We start from the raw sequence: 20,031 nt of genomic DNA, 5'->3' as shown, positions 1-20,031 counted from the left end.
TGGAGAGGGTCCAGAGAAGGGCCACGCGTATGGTCAAGGGCCTGCAGACCAAGCCCTACGAGGAGAGACTAGAGAAACTGGACCTTTTCAGCCTCCGCAAGAGAAGGTTGAGAGGCGACCTTGTGGCTGCCTATAAGTTCATCACAGGGGCACAGAAGGGAATTGGTGAGGATTTATTCACCAAAGCGCCCCCGGGGGTTACAAGAAACAATGGCCACAAGCTAGCAGAGAGCAGATTTAGACTGGACATTAGGAAGAACTTCTTCACAGTTCGAGTGGCCAAGGTCTGGAACGGGCTCCCAAGGGAGGTGGTGCTCTCCCCTACCCTGGGGGTCTTCAAGAGGAGGTTAGATGAGTATCTAGTGGGGTCATCTAGACCCAGCACTCTTTCCTGCCTATGCAGGGGGTCGGACTCGATGATCTATTGAAGTCCCTTCCGACCCTAACACCTATGAATCTATGAATCTATGAAATTCAAACCCAGACTTCCAGCACAGACTTTTCGGTGTAAACCATCCTTTATCATGTAAGATAAAAAATATACATTAACTGACAATGTAGTTGGTAGACGTACCTCTTCCTGACAGACAACCAACATAGAGAATCAATGCAGAGTCAATATTGGCAGTACCAGGGTCTGCCCCGTGAGTGACTGTGTCTAGATTATTCTTGTGATAAAGGCACAAAAACGGACTGCTCCAAATGCAAAAGGTTTTATTTGAATCAATGGCAAAAAACCAGGACTAATGGAGATTTGGAAGTGGGCTCTGAGCTGCACAGACTCAAGGCAGCAGATCTATGCTTTTATTTAGTGTACATTATTAATGGAAGTCTTCCCATCTCCAGAAACGAAGCCAAGGAAATCACAGAGGCACAAAGCAGATTACTCTCCCTGAGCCCTGCCCAGCGCCACTAGGCAGGGTCACGTTACAGGCAGATAGCACTGTCCCCTTTTCTCCCAGTTTAGCAGGCTGCCTGGAAATAATCCCCAGCAGATGAGAAACAACAAGCTCTCCAGATAGCAAGCACAGCTATAAACCTCCCTGGCTCCTCTACTAGACAGAAACACTGCTGTACCTAGAGACTAACAATTGATTGCCGCAATCAAGACTAACAACACCCACTGTGCTAGGCTCTGTGTACACACACACACACACACACACACACACACACACACACACACACACCCCCCCCCCAATTCCTCTTACTGTCTGCACAGACATGGCAAAGAAATGATCATGCTTGTATCACAGATGGAGAACTGAGGCACAGAAGTGAAACGGCTGGCCAAGGCCATCCAGAGAGTCTGTGGCATTGCTAGGGCTGACGTGTGAGCCCTGGGTTCACAATCCAATGCCCAAACCACTAGACCAACTGGGGATTTCATAGACATTAGGGCTGGAAGGGACCTCGGAAGATCACTGAGTCCAGCCCCCTGCCCAAAGGGTAGGAAGTCAGCTGGGGTCATCGGATCCCAGCAAGATAAGCATCCAGTTTGCTCTTGAAGGTGTTCAGTGTAGGCGCTTGAACCACCTCTGGTGGCAGGCTGTTCCAGACCTTGGGGGCTCGGACAGTAAAGAAATTCTTCCTTATGTCCAGCCTGAAATGGTCTTGTAGTAGTTTGTGACCATTTGACCTAGTCGTCATCCCTTGGGGCACTCTGGTGAACAAACGTTCCCCCAGATACTGGTGGTCACCCCTGATAAACTTGTAGGTGGCCATCAGATCACCCCTGAGCCTGCGCTTTTCCAGGCTAAAGAGCCCCAGGGCTCTCAGCCTGTCATCGTAGGGTCTGCTTCCCTGACCTCTGATCATGCGCGTGGCTCTTCTCCGGACTCTCTCAAGCTTCTCCACATCCTTTTTGAATCACTCTCTGCTTTTCGGTTCTGAGCTCTGATTCTCAGGAGCAGCCTGGTTGAGTCGGATTATAGTTTCATAGTACTTAGGGTCGGAAGGGACCTAAACGGATCATCAGGTCCAACCCCCTGCCCTGGGCAGGAACAGGTGCCGTGGTCATATCACCCCTGCCAAATATCTGTCCAACCTTCTCTTAAAGACCCGAGTTGAAGTCTCTACTGTTCATGGTTATTCTCAGCCTTGTTGGCTATTCTCTCCCTCAGACCCTCTCCTCTGGTTGGTATTTCCCTTCCCAAGCAGCAGCTGCTAGCACAGTTCTGTCAGAAGCATTTTCTCCTGGCTGACCTCTCTCAGGAAGAAAGCCCTATTTTCCCCATTTCAGATCAGAGAGAAGGTGCCGAGTCCTTCTCAGGTATACAGGACAGTGCAGATGCTCCCAACCCTGCAGAACATCCTGCTCTAGTCACCAGTCACAGAAATGCCAGGCCATTGCCATGTACTGCTAGATTCAGACTACTACTCATTCAGCTAAGAAGCTAGTTCACAGGATCTCATCCCTGACATGCCTAAATGCCAGTGGACAGTCATTGCCATCCTACAGATCACTCCCTTGCTGGTACAGCTTCTCTCAAGCTCACAGAAGGGATACAAAAAGGCAAGACAGTGTCCAGACAACATACTAACTTAATTTTGTGTGTCTGCAGCAGAGACACATTAGGGAACAAGGGACCGGAAAGGGCAGAGGATAAAGCAATGTTGTAAATTAGAGGGCACTGAGGAAGGACTTAAACTGGCTCAACAGTATTTTCTTTCAAGTGCCATGCTATACGTGGGATGCTTCCATCAACGACTTGCCCCCATCATCTTAACAGATGGCTCTTCTGTGCCCAGGGTTGCTTGACTGTGAGACGTACCACATTCCCCTGAGGACCTATTCAGTAAGGCTGCCAAAGTCAAGTGGAGGCCTTTCTTACCACACATTGTCGAGCTCAGCCATCAGAGGGGAGAAGGATGCTACTAGAGACATCAGGAAACTAAACAAGATAGCTGTCCTTCAAGCCAGGAGGAGAAAGAAGAAGAGGCCAAGTATTGTCTTCTTGCAACGCCAGTGCCCTGTACTTCACCATCACCAAACTTCTGCCACGTGGCAGCACAAGTCTGAAGCCAACCTGCCAGGCGCCGAAGTGCAGAAGAGTGCAGAGCAGACACTGGGTATATTCTTAGGAAATCTGGTTTCATTTACATTTCTACAGAAGGCCTGGAAGAGCAACAGCAGACACAGGAAAACCTTTCTTCAAGGATTTTAGCTGAACATTAGTTTTCTTCCTACCTCACCCTCCTGTTCCTTTAAAGCAGAGGATCTTACTTGCCTATTTTTTGCATGCATTCAATGCAACTCCACTGCCTGTTTAGGCCTACCAGAGATCTGCTCCATTCAGTCTAGAAAAGACATGACAAAGTACTAGACGCTCGTTATGCCCTAGCAAAGGGCTGGACTCTAAAAATAACTCTGCTTTTTTCTTCTCCCATTTGTGAGGCCCTCGAGTCAAAGAAATTGCCTTTGACCAAGACAGTCACACTTTACCTCACCTCCCAGGCGCCCTACACTTCAGGCAGAAGTACCAAGCACTTCACACAGAGCTTCTTCTCTTGTCCCAGGATCATTTCTACTCAGGGACAGCATGCAAGTACCAGAAAACAGCCTTGGGACCAACTGCACATTTGAGTTGCAGATGCCTTCGCCTCTCCCCTCGCCACGTCAAATAAAAGCTATCCTCAACAGCAACCAATCACACACACTGGCTATTACAGCCCAGGGATTATTTCTATGTCAGAGAAAGCAGAGCAGCTAGGATCCCTGCTGTGAAATCCTCACCACAACTCCACATGGCATTCTTCAGAGGGAGAGAATTACACCCCCCCCCCAAAACACAACTCTTTCTCTGGTCCGGCTCCGCAGGTTCCTCGTTAATCCTGGCTGCCTATTCATTAATGTTCTACCTTGTAAGCAATTTGGTTGAATTATTGATAGCACTAAAATATCAGATGGTCTCTGAAAAGAATTAAGGCTGGTTTTAAGTGCAGCTTTGGCTTTTTGAGGTAAACATTCAAGGACATTTCCCCCCTGCCCTATAAGGGGAGCTGCATTTGGTTTAATAAAAGCAAATTCTCCTTTATACTGGTGCTTTGCCAAGGGGAACAGGCCATGAACAAGGTGATTAGAATGGCATGTGTAACTCAGATACTGACAGCCAGATTTGGAACAAATGGAGAAAAACAACTTGACGATTGTACTTTCCTTCCAACTGCACATGGAAACCCTTAAGGTAAGTGGTGCTTTCTTGGTTGCAATTTCCTTGGAAACTCTTGCCACTTCCCATGAACAGTCTGGCACTCCCCACCAAAGCCCCTTTCTTCCAGGTATACAAAAAATTATACCTGGATGAGCCTGTCTTTCATCCTTGTCTCACAGCCAAATGCCCAGCTCCAGCCCCCAAGTTTGTCTCTGTTCCATGACTCCAGCTTTGGACTCTACGGCCTTCTTCATCCAACATTTCTTAGTAGTCCAGACCCAGTCCCAGCTCTACCCTACCCATGCTCAAGTCCATTCACCTCTCTCTGCTAAACTGAAAAAACCCTCAATCTAACCAAAGAACCTAGTTTATAGGAGGAATGAGGGAATAAGGCTTCAGAACTAGACTTCCTACAAGGCACTGCAGGAAGAAGCTTAAAACTGAACAAATCTGACAACGAGAGAATTTACAGTGACTGTAGGGGACAGGAGAAGGAGCACTGCCCTCAAACTGTAGCAGAGGAACTTTAGGTTGGAGATGAGGAAGCATCTTCTGACTATAAGGGTGGTCAAGCTTTGGAACAGGCTACCTAGAGAGGTTATCGAATCTCCACCCCTGGAAATTTTGGAGTAGGTTAGACAAACACTTGACTAGGATAGTTTATTCAAAGATGACTGCCTTGAGCAGGGGTTTAGTTTATAGCCGTGTTGGTCTAAGGACATAGGCAGACAAGGTTCCTTGGTGCACACACCAACTGCTTGGTGCACACACCAACTGCTGAAGCTTCCTTAGCCTGACGAAGGGTTTTTGAACCCGAAAGCTTGCTTAATAACTATTCTCCAACCATTTGGGTTGGTCTAATAAAAGATATCAAATTCACCCAAGGAACCTTGTCTGCCTTGAGCAGGGGTTGCACTAAATGACCTCAAGAGGTCTCTCCTATAATCAAAACTTTTAATTTCAACATTTTTTTAAACAAAAACAAAACAGATTGCTTCTTCACTTTCAAGAATGTTATCTGGCATTTTCCTTCCAGTTTACAGGATTTCCATGGGATGGAAAATTCGGACTTGCCACCCAGCTCCAAGCATGACCCAGAACTTGAAAATATTGTTTTGAAATCAGAGACCCTGATACTTGGTTGGTTCAAAACAACAGCTCCAGTTCTACAGCGGTGAGCTTGTTAAGGATTTGGTTGGCTCAATAGCCCTGCGGGCAGAGCACCTAGCAAACATGCTTACAAAGGAGCCAACATCAACAAAGCTCGACCCAATCAAGAAAATATTTAATCAACACTCTTTGCAGGGTTGGGCTACTGCAAGATAGAAGTCACAGGTACAAGATCTGACTCTTCAAGAGAGGTCTTCTGCACATGCCGTGGGATAAAGCTCTCATCCAGACAAAGCCAGTGCTTGAGACTAGCAGCTACCACACATCTTCAGCAGTTGCTGTGCTACATTTATATTCATTACAGCTATTGCTACATTGGGAAACTGCTAATTATAGGGCTCCCACCTCTGCTTCACGTTTCTATTGTGTTTGTAATAGCTGTGGTTGCACTGAAGGCGTTGTGACATCTCTTCCCTAGGTGAAGCGTCTGGGGAGGTGAAGCTGAACGCGACCCGATTCCAGAAACACTGCCAGGTAGTAAGCAGGGGGAAAGGCCAGCTTGCTGTCAACAGGAAGATCAATGCCCTGGAATGAAGCTGTCATCTCTGGGATCCTAGGCAAAGCATTCAGTGGAGTAGATCAGTGGGTCATGGGCAAAGTCAGGAGAAGGGTTCCCCACCAGCCCTGCCTAACTGCCGCTGGGAGCCCTGATATCTAAGGAACCCAAGGATGCCGCAAGGCGATGAGCAAGTGCACCAGGTTTTGTAGAACCGCTCAGAAGACACCTGCGAGCTGGAAGACTATTGGCCTGTTCCTGAGGAACTTGACCATGAACAGTCTTCAGTAGCACCAGGCAGCCAGCTGTCCCCCATGTCACCCAGACCTGCCTCAAGCCATGGCATGGCACAAACATGATTTTCCTGCAAAGCAGCCAGGAAGAAGAGGTTCACACCAGTGGCCTACAGCTGGCATAGCAGCTCCTGCACCAGCTGGGCTCCCCACACCCAGGAAACCCAGTGCTAAATCCTTCTCTGCCCCAAATAAGCACCAAGGAGACACAAAAGCTGATTAAGTCCCTTAATGCTCCAATGCCCCAGAAGAAGCGCTGTGCTAAGCCAGCACTCCCCGCTAATGTGCTTCTGTGCCTGTACCTGGTGAAGGATATAAGACAAGTGTCTCCAGATAAAAGGCATTGCAGAGATGTCAGGGCAGGACCACATGAAACTACTTGCTTTGGAAAGAGCCAGGCAGCCAGGTGGCAAAGCTGCCCCAAAGGTAATAGCCAAGGAAAGACCTGCAGGCCAGAGCAGGCAGGCAACGGAGATTAATGTGGGCCGCTAATGGGCTATGCTAGGACTATAATGAAGACAAAGCTTCATATACCTTCACAGACCTGAGCAGTAATTGGTTCTCCTCTCACGTATCAGGAGCCTGCTTCCTTCTAAATCAGAGCACTGTTCACACACACACACACATCCACCCACCCAGGGCCAATACTGCAAAAAGACAGCATTAATCTAAGCCTCATGCCACATCTCCCAGGGATGACTCTCCCAGCTCCCGCAGCCCAAGCAAACAAGCTGAGCCCAAGGATCAGCCTCCCACTTGCTTCCACCTACCCTTTCTCCTTCTAACAGCTGCTGCTAATTTACCACTGCCACCCACCTCCAGCAGCTGCCTGAGGGAGCATTAGTTACCCTGTTCTTAGGAAGGGGGGAGCAGGGAAAAGGACAGTGCTTAGATCACAAAGGGCTGTTCCCATGTCACAGCAATAAGCAGCACATCAGAAACTCAACAGGTTCCTGCAGCCAGATGAGCTCTGAAGCATCCTCCCATCATTCCTGCATCCAAGCGCCGGTGAAAGGAGGGATCCACAAATAACCTAACTAGACACTTGAACTTGCCCCTGGAGACCAGGTCAGTACAGTCCCCTACAGCACCTTTGTTTCAAGCCTTGCCCAGTCTCTCTCTGCAGGTCTAACAGGCTACAGCTACCCCTGCAGAGACAGGCTTGATGTCTTCTGGCTCTCACTGTCAGAAACACTTAAAGCACAGGGAAGATGAAGGAAGCCAGAATCGTCTCCTCAGTGCCTTGACAGCAGATGCTCTGAAGTGCTGCTCTCCCAAGGTACCTTTGCCAAACTCACTGCAAACTGCAGCTCTGGTGCATGCACACTGAACACGAACTGGGCACACTAGTCCTTCGGCTCCCTCCATCTGTGCCCTGCTCATCACCAAAGCATAAGCCAGTGTTGCTGAGTTACAAACGCTCCCAGGGGAATCCACATCTCCCTGCTGAAATCCCTTATTAGAGAACCGCCTCTGGCCTGCGCAAGAGGGAATTCAAGCCACCAGCTCTTCCAGTGACAATCTGCGATCTATGGGGCATCACTTCCACAGATATGAACGGTTATTAGTCTATTCAGTCAGTGGAGCTATGACAGTTTATACCAGCAGAGGACCCATCCCCTGGCATTCTGGAGATATGCTGCAGGGAAATGGGAAGCCATGGAAAACCACTGGCAAACACACGCAGACACAAACCTGATGCGGGAATGGGTTTTCCTAAAATGGTAACACCCAAGAGGAATTCCCTCAATGAGAAAAGCATGCACAGCCTACAGGTTTTTCACCTATAAATTCAACAGGATCTATCAACTTCTACTGCAAAGGAGCTGCTCATTGCTAGCACACACACGCACCCATTTTTCAGCCTTTGAACTCCTAGGAGATAACATCCACTGGCAAATGCAATGCTCTGTACATCTACCCAAGAAAGCGCTGGAGGCAGCAACACATTTTAAAAGGCTTCTCCCTGCAAATTGTAATTAGAAGTAGCTGCCACAGAATTCACTCTAGTATTTAACCACAGCCTCGTCATTTTCTATCAAAATATATGCCAGTGGACAAGCCAGGAGGAAAACTTAGATCTATCTGCAGCAACTGACCTGTGGCCGACAAAGGATCATTTTAGGGAATTTCCATGGAGAGATATAGGTTTAAAAATGCCCATAATGTGGTGCAATTCTGTCTCTGCAGATAATTCCTTTGGTTTGTGCTGGTAGGCCCTTCTGGATATTGGGAGCCATTTGGTGCGGAATTTGAAACTCTAGACAGATGTCACAGGAGGGGAAATCTGTCAATTAAACCAAACGCTGCCTCATATGTTCAGCATTCAAAAGTGGTGGCCCTTTAAAAATCAATCTGCAGAGACTGGACTCAGCCACCATTTAACAGGGGAGAACAGGCCATGGGGGAGGGCTGATTTTTTTTTTCCCCACTGCAGAGGTCTTGGAAGTAGATCCCTGCTCTGAGGAGGCTGCAGTGCAAAGAGAGGGGAGGCAGCTACATCCCAGCCAGCGGGTTTGCAGGCGCAGCCTTTTGCTCCTTGCGGCACTTTCCTTCCGGTTTCACTGGAACAATGAGACAGGACACGAGGGGGGTGGGAACAGACTTGGAGCACGATTCTCCGGAGCTCTTTTTGCTTTCAGATGTTTTCCTTTATCTTGACCCCAAGAAAGATAAAAGTCCCCCAGGCTTCTTCAGAGAGAAATCCTTTAAAAGCAACATGTTTAAGTAAGGTGACTGTATGGGACCATAGGAAATCCAGGACACTGCCCCCCTGGCAAACTCAGCAGTGCCACAGCAGGCGGAGGCAGAGAGAGGCATGGTGCACCAGGCAGCATGCGGTACCTGCTCACCTGCTTTCCTGGCACACCACGCCACTCTGCCTCCCTGCCGGACTGCGCCCTGCACCCCTGTGACTCCAGGACGCTCATTTTAATCTTCACCAACTTGTCAGGACGAGCCTACGAAATCCAGGACTGTTCCAGTCAAACCAGGATGTACGGTCACCCAACGTTTAAATGAAGGGTGCCTCATTCGAAAGCTTGTTTTGGCCTACCCCAGCCATACAGTTGATCCAATAAGGGGCATCACCCACAAAAATCCTTGCCTCTTGAAACATCTCAAGTGCTCCCCCCATGTGTTAAACTCATTTTATGCAGGAGACAGCAGAAACCAGAGCCAAGAGGAGATCACGGTTCTACCAGGGCTCTGCCCCACACTTGCTGTGTGACCCTGGCACCAGGGTAATGGCCAGGATGGCCAGAAGCGGCCTCTGATGTTGTAACCAAAACTGAGATGCTTGAGGTCTGATCTCCAGGGTAAGAAGATCCTCCCGTCTCCTCCTGAGAGATCCAGTCCCCGATGTCTCAAGGGGGACCCACAGCAGGGAAAGTAGCCCCACAGACCATCAGAGGCCGCTCTCCATAAGGCTTTGGTCTCCCTTGGTGCCTGCGTTTCTTTGTGTACAGTGCAGGGCGAGTGAGGCTTCCCTCCCCCTCTGCAGAGCACTGTGAATGGTGCTGCATTTCTCTGCTGTAGAGGGCTGCATGTTGCCAAAATCCCAGCCATGCACCAGTGCCGAGCCAGGCTGACAGCAGCACTCACCGTGCCCAGAGGGAATTACTCGGGTTGCTGGCCTGTCTCAGGTGCTTACAAACCCAAGCTTAAGAGCCCACAAGGTTACTGTGACCCTTAGCACATAGGATGCTGCATTTCCAATGCAGGAAGAAGCTGTGACATACAACCATGGCTGAAGGACTATCTGGCACAGGGGTGGGCAAAATGAAGCCCAGGGGCCGGATGTGGCCCACCAGGCCATTTTATCCAGCCCGCGGAGCCCCTAAAAAATTTAGAAAATTTAACATTAATCTACCCTGGGCTGCCTGTCATGCAGCCCTCGATGGCTTGCTGAAACTCAGTAAGCGGCCCTCTGCCCAAAATAATTGCCAGCCCCTGGTCTAGCAGCTGGGGTCTTGCCCAGGACAAGGGTACCCCAGGTACATGACTGGGCTGATCATTTGGGGTATGTCCACACTGCATATGCATCCCCTGCTCTGCTAGAAGCACTTGCTTTCACATGTTCCAACCGCAGAAATGTGACAGTGAAGTTGCTCTGGGAAGTCCCCCATGGCCACTCTCCAGCCCATCTGAGGCAGTGGTCATGAGAGCTGTTCCAGGGTTCCCCTCTGGCCAGCAGCCTTTTTTAAAACTAAATTTAGATTGAAGAGCTGCACTCCAGCAACAGTAAACCATATGAGGTGCATCCTAGCAGGTAGCTACATTGCACTCGTGCAAAGAGGCCTGCGAAATCATCTTCATCCCCCATCATGCTAGATATTGCACATAAACACTGCAAGCTCTTCAGGGTATGGATATTCCTTGCTGTCTAACCACAGTGGATGGGGGGCAGGGGGAAGGTCACACAACTGGTAAGAAACTGAGCAAAGAATGGAACCTGACTGCAAGTCCATTGCCCTAAACATGAACCACACAACCTCAAAGTACTTACAAAAAATTCCCAAGGCCTGAACTATTAACTAACACTGAAATAGGCAGCAAAAGGCCTGGGATATCCCAGATTGCACATGACAATGTATGCAGAATCAAGCAAGGCATTCTCCCAGGGGACTGGTGGGCTGCAGTGAAAATGCAGTGAGTGGCTCAGGGGTAAGGCCATAATTACACTTAGAGCCTGATTGTCCATGTGATCCCTGCATCATCTCTTCAGAGCCATTCAACTTCCTTCTCCCCCCACCCAGCTCCAGTTCCTGGCCTCTCAAAGGGGATGCACAGCAAAGGAAGCAGCCCCACAGACAGTCAGAGGCTGCTCTCCATAAAGTGCCCATCCCCACCCCTGCCCCGCTATCAAATGCAAAATCCTAGAATAGGAACAATTTACAATGCAGGCTACATTTGGCAGCAAAAGCTCAGGGAAGCCCCCATCCCTGTGGCTATGGCCTAACTCAGGGAACTGGAAGCATCTCCTATGCATGTGGTTTCTTGGAGGTAAACAAAGTGCCATAAGAGAAACCCTAGGACAGTGGCATTTAGGTGATGGCATCTCCATCCTCGGAGGTTTTTAAGGCCTGGCTTGACAAAGCCTTGGCTGGGATGATTTAGTTGGGGACAGTCCTGCTTTGAGCAGGGGGTTGGACTAGATGACCTCCTGAGGTCCCTTCCAACCCTCATTTTCTATGATTCCATGCTCCCATCAGCTCTTGCCCCAGTTTGCTCAGCTCACAAATCACAGGAAAAAGTTGTCCAAAGAGCCACTTTGCCAACAGGGTGTCTGCAAAGCAGCATAATTAAAGGTAGCGAGGCTGACAACTCCACTGCAAGATGAGCAATAAAGACTACATATGGTAAAGAGGCACACAGTTAGTTTCAACTTCATTTATCACAAGCCTGAACCTTGGAGTACTCTCTACTACAAAACAGCAGAGCTTGAAAATATTTCTCAATGAGTTTTTCCATTCTGGGGGGCATTCAAGTTAAAATACCCTACTACTGTGGTTCAGAGGTAGAATCTTTGTTTGCCATGCAGGTGATCTGGGTTCAATTCCCAGACATGCACAAACTACAGCCACTGAGGCACTGAACATCCAGACTCAGTCTGGCCTTTGGATTCTGCCTCAATGGTCTAAAGGGGGATGGAAGGTCTGGGCAGCCTCTGCTCCTCCACGTTCCTGCCTCGGCACACATCAAAGGTTCAAGTGACCTCTCATGCATACGTGATGATCCAGAAGGATCAATGGTTGTCTACTACAAGTTAAACTAGATAACCAAAAGGTTTTGTTTTTTTAAGTCTCAATTTAAAAAAAAATGTTCTTCTCTTGGCAAGCTACCTCTCTGTGGTGTCCAATATCATAACTGCAGCAGCTCTCCAGGAAATATATCCAGAAAAACAGGTTAGGTGTTATATTAATTTCTAATGGAAGGTAAAGAACAGGATAAAACAAAAAGAGGTTTTTTGAAAAACACAATTGTGAGGATACAGCCAAAACAAGACAGCAAATACTATTTTTTTTCTTATCTTTCAGGCCACTTCAATCAGTTGTTCAGAGTCCAAAACTGAAGCTATGTTCCCTACATGAAATTGTTTTGGTGGGCTGGAAAGCAGTCTGTGATCTCCCTTCCCCAGGGATGTTGTTGGGTTTCCTTGATTCTTCCAAATGTCCTCTGAACTCATCTCAGGAACGTTCCTGCTTAGGATGGCTCCCTCCTCCCCCCTTCCCAGCTTCCAGTCTCCTGCTCCTCCAGTGCTGATCCCCAGCCTTCGAATCAGCCTAGTGCAGGAACCCAACACCCCGTAGCTCCCGAGCAACTGCTGTTTCCCCTGCTATTCTGCCTGTTGTTAGCATTTTTATAGCAGCGGCTAATAACTCTGACTAGGATCAAGGCTCCATTGTGCTAGGTGCTTATGTTTGCAATAGGAACAGTCCCTGCTCTGTATCTAAACCAACAATTCATAGAACAGGAGGAAATATCCCCATTTTACAGCAGTGCAGGGACGTGACTTGCCCAAGACCATGCAGGCTGTGTTAGAACCATGACCTGCCCCCCGATAATTCACCACCCAGGGACTCAAATTAACCATGGAGCTGGCCTCCCTCACATCACCAAGGACAGAGCCTGGCCCACGACTCAGAAAGCAGCAATTACCAGCAGCATTTTGCTTCTATTAAGCTGCAAAGAACCAAAAGCAGAGAAGCATCCCATCCTCACAGGCAAGAGCCTGGACATAGGAGGAAAGGTCTGTTACTTCATTTTCCACCCCCACCCCTGCCACCCCTCTCAGGCTAGTGAGCACAACACATTCCAGGAGGAAGAGAACTGATCTCAAGCCAGTTATCCTTTAACTTAAGGCTGCCATGGAGCTGCAGTAATTTCTGCCCATAACATGCACAGATGATCTCTCCAACATGAGGTGGCCAATGAAGGGAAAATTTTAAAAAGTCACAGCTTTCCCTACTTTACTATCCAGGAGATGCTGCTGCTGAGGAATTTCAGTTGTTCAAAGGGTCTTCCATAAAACAACCAGAATGCACAATGTTATATTAGCACCCACCCCTTTCCCAGCAAATGCATACGCTCTCTCCTGGAACCTAATACTCACACCCTTGTGAACACTTCACTGGAAAACAACTGCTTCCTGGCAATAAGGCACTCTTCCTTCAGGACAGAATTGAAGGCTACAGACATCCTCACTGGAACGGAGTCCAACCCCCCTTGCTCTTTAGTTAGCCCACAAAGCACTAAAGCCCTGGCACGCTCTCGTAAGTGTTGTGCTGCCAAGGCCAGACCTGTGCAAACAGCTGCAGGGTGCCCCAGAGTGAGATAATTTCCCATCCCTACCATTCTGAAAGCAGGCTTTTGGCTCCCTTTCCAGGCAGTATCCCACAGGGCAAGGGTATCAAACTCATCAGGCCCTACAGGCTGGGTGAGGGTCGCTGGGCCAGTCTGTGAGCTGGATCAGGACTAGCACTCAGAGCTGGTCCAGTGTGGGTGCATGCTGCATATGCTCTGGACTGACCTCCTGTGCCATGTGCAGTGCACACAGTGATGAGTCCAGCCCACACTCCAGACCAGATCTGCATGAGGCTCACAGGGCAGTCTGAGACACGGGCTGGATCTCAGGGCTCCACAGGCCGGATCTAGCCCGCGGGCTGTAAGTTCGACACCCCTGCCCCAGGCCATGCCAGCCATGCAGGTACACTTGTTGCTAGATCACTTTTGCAATACATGCCAGCAGAGGCAGGCAGCCATGGCCTAAAGCAAATACAGGACACACCTGTTACCTGTCACCCTGCCCAGGAACAAATTGTCAGATTCAGGCAGAAGAGTGGCACTCAGGGCTAGCTGGGAAGTACCATGGTTTGAATCCCCTTTCCTGAGGACACACACATGCAGACACAAGATGTACCTGAAGTTAACCTACATTAACACCAACTGGGGCAGGGGCTGTAATCAGGTCCCTAAAAAGCACAAATCACAGAACTTCCAAAAAAGGGGGGAAAGCCCCCAAGAAGTCCTTTTCCTTGCCATGTGGAAGCCCCTTCCCTTTGCATGTATCAGGCACTATTATAAGGAGTTCAGGTCTTGTTTCTCAGCAGGAGCTCAATGAGGACAGACCAATAGACCCCTTCTGCAAAACGATCCTCTGTTGAAACGATACTGAGCACCTCTTCTATTCTGCTCCTCAGATTAGGCTTCCCCCCTCTAGATTTCTGCTGAGGATTTATCCATAAAATTTAAAGGGAAAGTGACAATGCAAAGAGAATCAGACCTCCCCTTCCGCATGAGACTGCATGCTCACTGCCCCAACTCTAAGCTCCACTGGCCCAACATGAAATATTTCATTAGAGCAAAAACTTCCTTCCTGGAGCCTCACAGTCACTGCCCAATAGCTGCAATTTCATAGCATTTCTCTCTACAGCAACCAGGCTCAATAACAATCACAGTTTTCAAGCAACCAAGTGCATCTTTATCTCTGAGCTTCCACACCCCAGATTCAGATGTCAAGAGAATGACAACCAAATACCACAGGGGAGAGACCGCACCTTGCACACAAGGAGCCGCCAAGAGGAAACATGGGCACCCACAGCTTGGTCTGACAGGCCTGTGGGTGGGGAAAGATCTGTCTTTTCTAACGGAGCCTTTCAATCAGGCAGTGACTTAGTGGAGAAGCAGCAGACGAAGATCGCTCAGTAAGCAATTCCCTGTTTCTAAACAAGAACAAATATTTCTCTTTCCACTAGATATTTTCAGTGGTCTGGACTGTCCTTTATTAAATACAGGAAAAGCCATGACTGATCTTGGTAGACAGCTTTGAAATATCTTGTACATGCAGCTCAAAGAAAGTTCTCCCATATATTCAGGAAACAGCACTATTCAGACACATTCTGGGGACTCCACTGCATCCTGATACTTCCTGGATATAGCCAGAGATGAACAAGCAACCTGCACACCTGCCAGTCAAATCAAGTCCAATGCCAAACCTTTCTGCAGAGATTAAAGCAGGTGTGGTGGGGGAATATTCAGCGACTGCATTGGGAGAACCATCAGCCAGGCCTGAGAGATCAGCTTAGTTCAGATGCTGGGGTAGTGGGAGGTGGGGACCCCTGACAAATGCCCCACTGTGGATGCTGATACTCCCAACTGAAGCAGACTCTCTTCCATACTCTACCTTTCCTCTGACAGAGGCAACAAGCGTTCCCTGCCCCACCTGGGCTTTGCAAGGCTTTAGGCAGCACTCTCAAAGTGCACACGAAAGTCTTTTACCCCATCTGGCCCCAGATACAGACCTAAGGGCTCTAGCTCTGCCGGGGCCTGCAGCAGCTTTAATCAAGATTCCCAGCTTTTCACCTTTGTGTTCACCCTTATACATGAGCTTCCCACATACATCCTTCCCATGGTAATTCCTTCAGAAGCCTTCATTCTCCTTCCAGATCACTCCTACCCAGACAGCACCTGACCCCTGGCAGTGTTCCCACATTGCCACTTCGTGAAGTAGTGGCTAGTTCAGGGGTGGGCAAAATGTGGCCCGCCAGGCCATTCTGTCTGGTCCCCGGGGCCCCTAAAAACTGTAGAAAATTAATATTTATCTGCCTCTGGCTGCCTGTCATGCAGCCCTCAATGGCTTGCCAAAACTCAGTAAGCGGCCCTCTGCCCAAAATAACTGCCTGTTCCTGGGCCGCTGGTTAGTCACAGGTGCACTGAGCTAAAGAGTCAAGGTTTCTATGCTTACGAGGGTGGCTAGTTGGTCAGAAAAGCAAGTCTCCACATCTTCTGTCCACTTTGCTCCATGCTGTGGCTCAGCTTCCCCAACCAGATGTGGAGTGAAAGTGACAGCTGCCCACAGAGCTCTGAGCAACACCAGTGACACTGCCCAGTCCAATTTGTCTCTGTGCATGTTCCACAAAACCATTAGCAGCAGCAGAAATACTGCTTTCTTGGGAAGCATTAACCAGCCACATTGGTTTGCTTTTTGATGGGGATCTTCTGATGTGGAAACCAAGAAAGAGAGGCTAGAAACAGCGTGTTTTAAAAAATGGCTCGAAACAGAGCATAGTTTAATGTCTCCAAGATGTACAGGGGGCAAATGGATTTGTCAACCCCTGAGTGCAAGTCTCTTCCATGCTGCCCTGCTTTTTCAACAAAGCTGCAGCTAAAAACAGTCTTAACAATCAGCGCTTTATGAGAAAGCCCTCATAACGAGTTCTCTTCTCTCAGCGATGCCACAAGGGAAGTCACATCAGCAAGCTGAGGTGCCAGAGAGGTGAAGCTCCTGTTGCCTAGTCAGCCTATTCCCCATGAAAAACTGCTTAGGAAGAAGCTTGGCAGGGAAAAGGTTTCTGATTCAAAGCCTATAACCCCAGCTGAAACTTTACAGTTCTGCAATGACCTTGACTTGTGGCTTGCTGAGATTATGTCAAATCCTGAGACATTTTTAAACCAGCAAGTGCTGCTACAGCAACAACTTGATTTTAAACACTGTGATCCCTGGCATTCTTTCTACTGGGAAATGTGCAACGTGGGCTTTCATTGCTTTGCTGCTGTAGTTAGCAGCTACAAGGCTTTTCTGCAAAACCCACTAGGGACTGCAAATGTCCTTATACCGCATATATAGATAGTGGTATGATCTCTTCCCCCTCAACAAACAAGGCTCGAGAACTCCCCAGAGAGAGGTAGGAGGCTTTAAAAACTAAAAAATGGAGACTTTACCATTTATATTCCGTATGTGGCCTCTACCTGTACATCTGTAGTTGCTGAGTTTCCCTCAGTAGTAGCAGACAGAAGTATTCCAGAATCTGGGAAGTAGAGAAATACACTACTGGGGAAAAGCTAGGAGCGGCAGTGGCCAGCAAGGCAACAGAGCAAATGCCTTTTTATCCTCAAGCATTCACTCCCAGTGTCCTTTCCCATTTTGCACAGCCTCCCCCCGGCTGAAAAGCACAGCAGCCACCTGCTAGCCTAAATCAATGGGGAGGAATCATCCATGAGCTGGACAAAACCAGAGATCTATTCTACCCATTCTTTACTTCATCAACTAATGCCCTCCACACACCACTCCTTACCACCACCTTCCTTTCTAAGTATGATGTCCATCCTTCCAGAAGGGCTAGACAGGACTGTTTTGACCATATACCACATCTCGAGTGACTAGGCACTGTGAAATGTCAAAGGGCACTCCCTGCCCAAGACTACTTTTTAATATCCTTTCTACAGCTAAAACAGAAACTGCTTACATTCCACTACAGACATGCTGCTCCCCAGAAGGCAAGGCCTTTTTTGTTGACTTTCTGTGGCTGGTATTAACCAGAAGTTACACACACTGTGTATAGCAATCAGAATCTGACTGCAGTGCAAGCTAAGGACGCAGTAGAAAGCTCATCTCAAGTCACTGCTTCTACAGACAGTGTTTAAGCCACTCGGGATCAGTAGTAGCTGTCAGAGGACTGGTACAGTTGCATTGTAACACACTCTGCAATTTGCAAGCACAGCTGTGCAGTTATCTATTTTTTATTCTATTTCTATGTACCAGATGAGCTTGCCACAAAGCAGCCATTGCGTTTCTTCAAATGAGCATTATGCCTGTATACATCCAAACATCTTTGAACCCTGAAAAACAAGCTTCTTCATCAGACTTGCCACCACTCAAAAAAGATGGCACAGATCATTTTTGTGGGCAAAAAGCCCACTGACTTTCCTAACAAGAACACTGGAGAAGCGCCTGTTAATTACTTAAGCTTTGCAAATTTACACTCCCCCAAACTGAGTAATTCTTTTGTTGAATTTTTTTTTCCTCTTTTCTTTTTTTGACAGGGAAGCAAATATATTGTCCACAGTTAGTCATCACAGCACAGACCAGGAGAACAAGCTTTGTGCTTTAGTGGGTACATTTTCATGACAACTCAGAAGGACTGTTAGATCACTAAAATAATTGCTACAATTTGAACTCAAATTATTAACGAGATCTGCCAGAGAGCTCTTCCCAGCTCTGAAGCCCAAGGAGAATCTGCCCCAGTGAAGAATGAATAGTCTCTCACTGATCTCAAAACACCCCCCTCTCCCCATGAGTACAAGCATCTTTGTCCTTCAGCAAACAGAATTACCTACCCAAGTGCAAGAGTCTGCACCAGGCAGTGCCAACTGCCAGCAGCACCTACCAGACTCTGCCCACAGAAATGTGCCACAAGGGGAGCTTGTATTTGTACTAAATTGCCCGAGGCTGCCAAAATCACTAGGCTTTATTGTCCCTCTAAATAACCCCCTTAAATTAATTCAAGGTTTCAGTGGAGAGTCTCCTCTCCAGGTCTTATCCTGCACACAATGATCTTAATTCCAAAGAAGATTCATTCAAGGGAGATACATGCAGGAGAAAGGATTTCAAAACAGGACCAGACCCAGGGAAAGCCACTAGCCACTCTATTACCACAACCATCAACCCACCACACACCATTAGGTGCAGCCTCCCAAGTGAGTCAGTCACAATCAAGCTTCGGTAAAATAAAAAAGAGGGAACGGAAGAAAGCCACAGAACCATGAGCCAAACGTTGTCACCTTTCTTCATGTTGGAAGTACTTCAGGCCGTGACTCAGAGGAAGTTAGGATTCAATAAAAGGACAGAAGCATCAGAAGCACAGAGAAAAGCAGGGGATACACTACCCAGAAAGAATTTTCCAAAGCCTTTATGTGATTGACTCTGGGATTTGCGCTCCCAAATCACATGGGCGTTTTCCACTCCTGTCCTAGATTATGAAGTTAAGCTTCTGCGTAAACCTGAATTCTTTCCCCAGCCTATTGAACACAGACACTCCCACCCCAGTCCCCCAGCTCAGAAGCAGTTCTAGGCCAAAACCACTTAGCTTCTAAATCGGCAGGACATCTTTACATCAGTTCATTCATAAGGTCCAAGCAAACCTGCAGGGAAGATGCTGCACTTCCACTCAGAGCTCAGAAGGAGACACACTAGATACTGAACCATTTGGGCCACTAGTGAATCTCAACGCAATCAAAGGGAACTCTAGCTTGTCAACACCAGGCTGCGTGTCCGCCTGGGCAGCCAAGAAGGAGCTCAGGGACTGCTGCCGGAGCCCGGAAAGGCTTTGAGGAGGCTGCTCGGGAATTCTTTAGGGTGTCCCTGGCTCCCCAGCCAGATGCACCTCCAGCTTGCTCCCTTGCTCTGTGGGTCCCTGCCTGTTGAAGGATCCGCGAGCGCCACAGGAGCAGGATTATCAAGGCACCAGCTCCATCCCTGCCGCAGAGACACCCCACTCTGCCACCGGGACCCAGTAGGGCTGGTCTCAGACAGACCTCAGGCTCCATAGAGCAGGGCGCAGCCAAGCCCAAGGCCAAGGCGTGCGGCTACCACACCGGCCAGCCCTGCTCTCGCAGGCAGGTGACTGTGACAAGGGCTGGCACTGCCCGGCGGACCCACAAAGTTGCCCCCGGCGCAGGACTGCCCGGCACAGCCCTGCCCCCGGCCCTGCTCGAGGCAGCAGCGGCGGCAGCGTCCCCCGGGGGCCGGCCGGGCCGCCACCCACCTGGCTTGGCGGTGCCGGCGCGCAGCAAGCAGGCGGCCAGGAGGAGGCCGAGCCGAGGGGGCAGCGCTCCGCGGTCCGCGCCCATCCTTCAGCGGCGGCGCGGGCTCATGGCAGCGGAGAGCAGGGTCCGGGCGGCCGCTGCGGAGATGCTGCCGCAAGCGGCGCTGGGCGGGGAGAGCGGCGGCCAAGCGCCGCCCCGGCACCTGCGGGCGCAGCGCGGGGAGGAGCGGGAGCAGGTGCCGCCCCTCCCGCTCCCGCATCCCGCCGGCTCCGCGCGGCCGCCTCGGCGCTCAGCTCCCGGCTGGGGTTCGGCGGCACGTCACAGAGCCCCTCGGCGCTACGTCACAAAGCCCCGCTCGGCTGCCGGGCTGGGTGTC

At 49.3% G+C, this 20,031-nt stretch overlaps 1 protein-coding gene across 2 annotated transcripts in view; it reads right to left on the bottom strand.

The window, feature by feature from the left end:
* NPDC1 (neural proliferation, differentiation and control 1) overlaps positions 1–19,827 on the bottom strand; it is a 101,158-nt gene extending 81,331 nt beyond the window's left edge. For both annotated transcript variants that reach the window (XM_014602647.3, XM_019475900.2), the window contains exon 1: positions 19,655–19,827. In XM_014602647.3, the coding sequence (XP_014458133.1) occupies positions 19,655–19,739 (85 nt within the window). In that variant the 5' untranslated portion in view covers positions 19,740–19,827. The remainder of the gene's footprint in view (positions 1–19,654) is intronic.
* Between the last annotated feature and the right edge of the window lie 204 nt (positions 19,828–20,031).

Source organism: Alligator mississippiensis, chromosome 12, assembly GCF_030867095.1.
Source record: "Alligator mississippiensis isolate rAllMis1 chromosome 12, rAllMis1, whole genome shotgun sequence".
NCBI classification, from domain to species: Eukaryota; Metazoa; Chordata; order Crocodylia; family Alligatoridae; genus Alligator; species Alligator mississippiensis.
The sequence above is the reverse complement of the archived record's forward strand: the minus strand, read 5'-3'. Positions and strand labels throughout refer to the sequence as shown.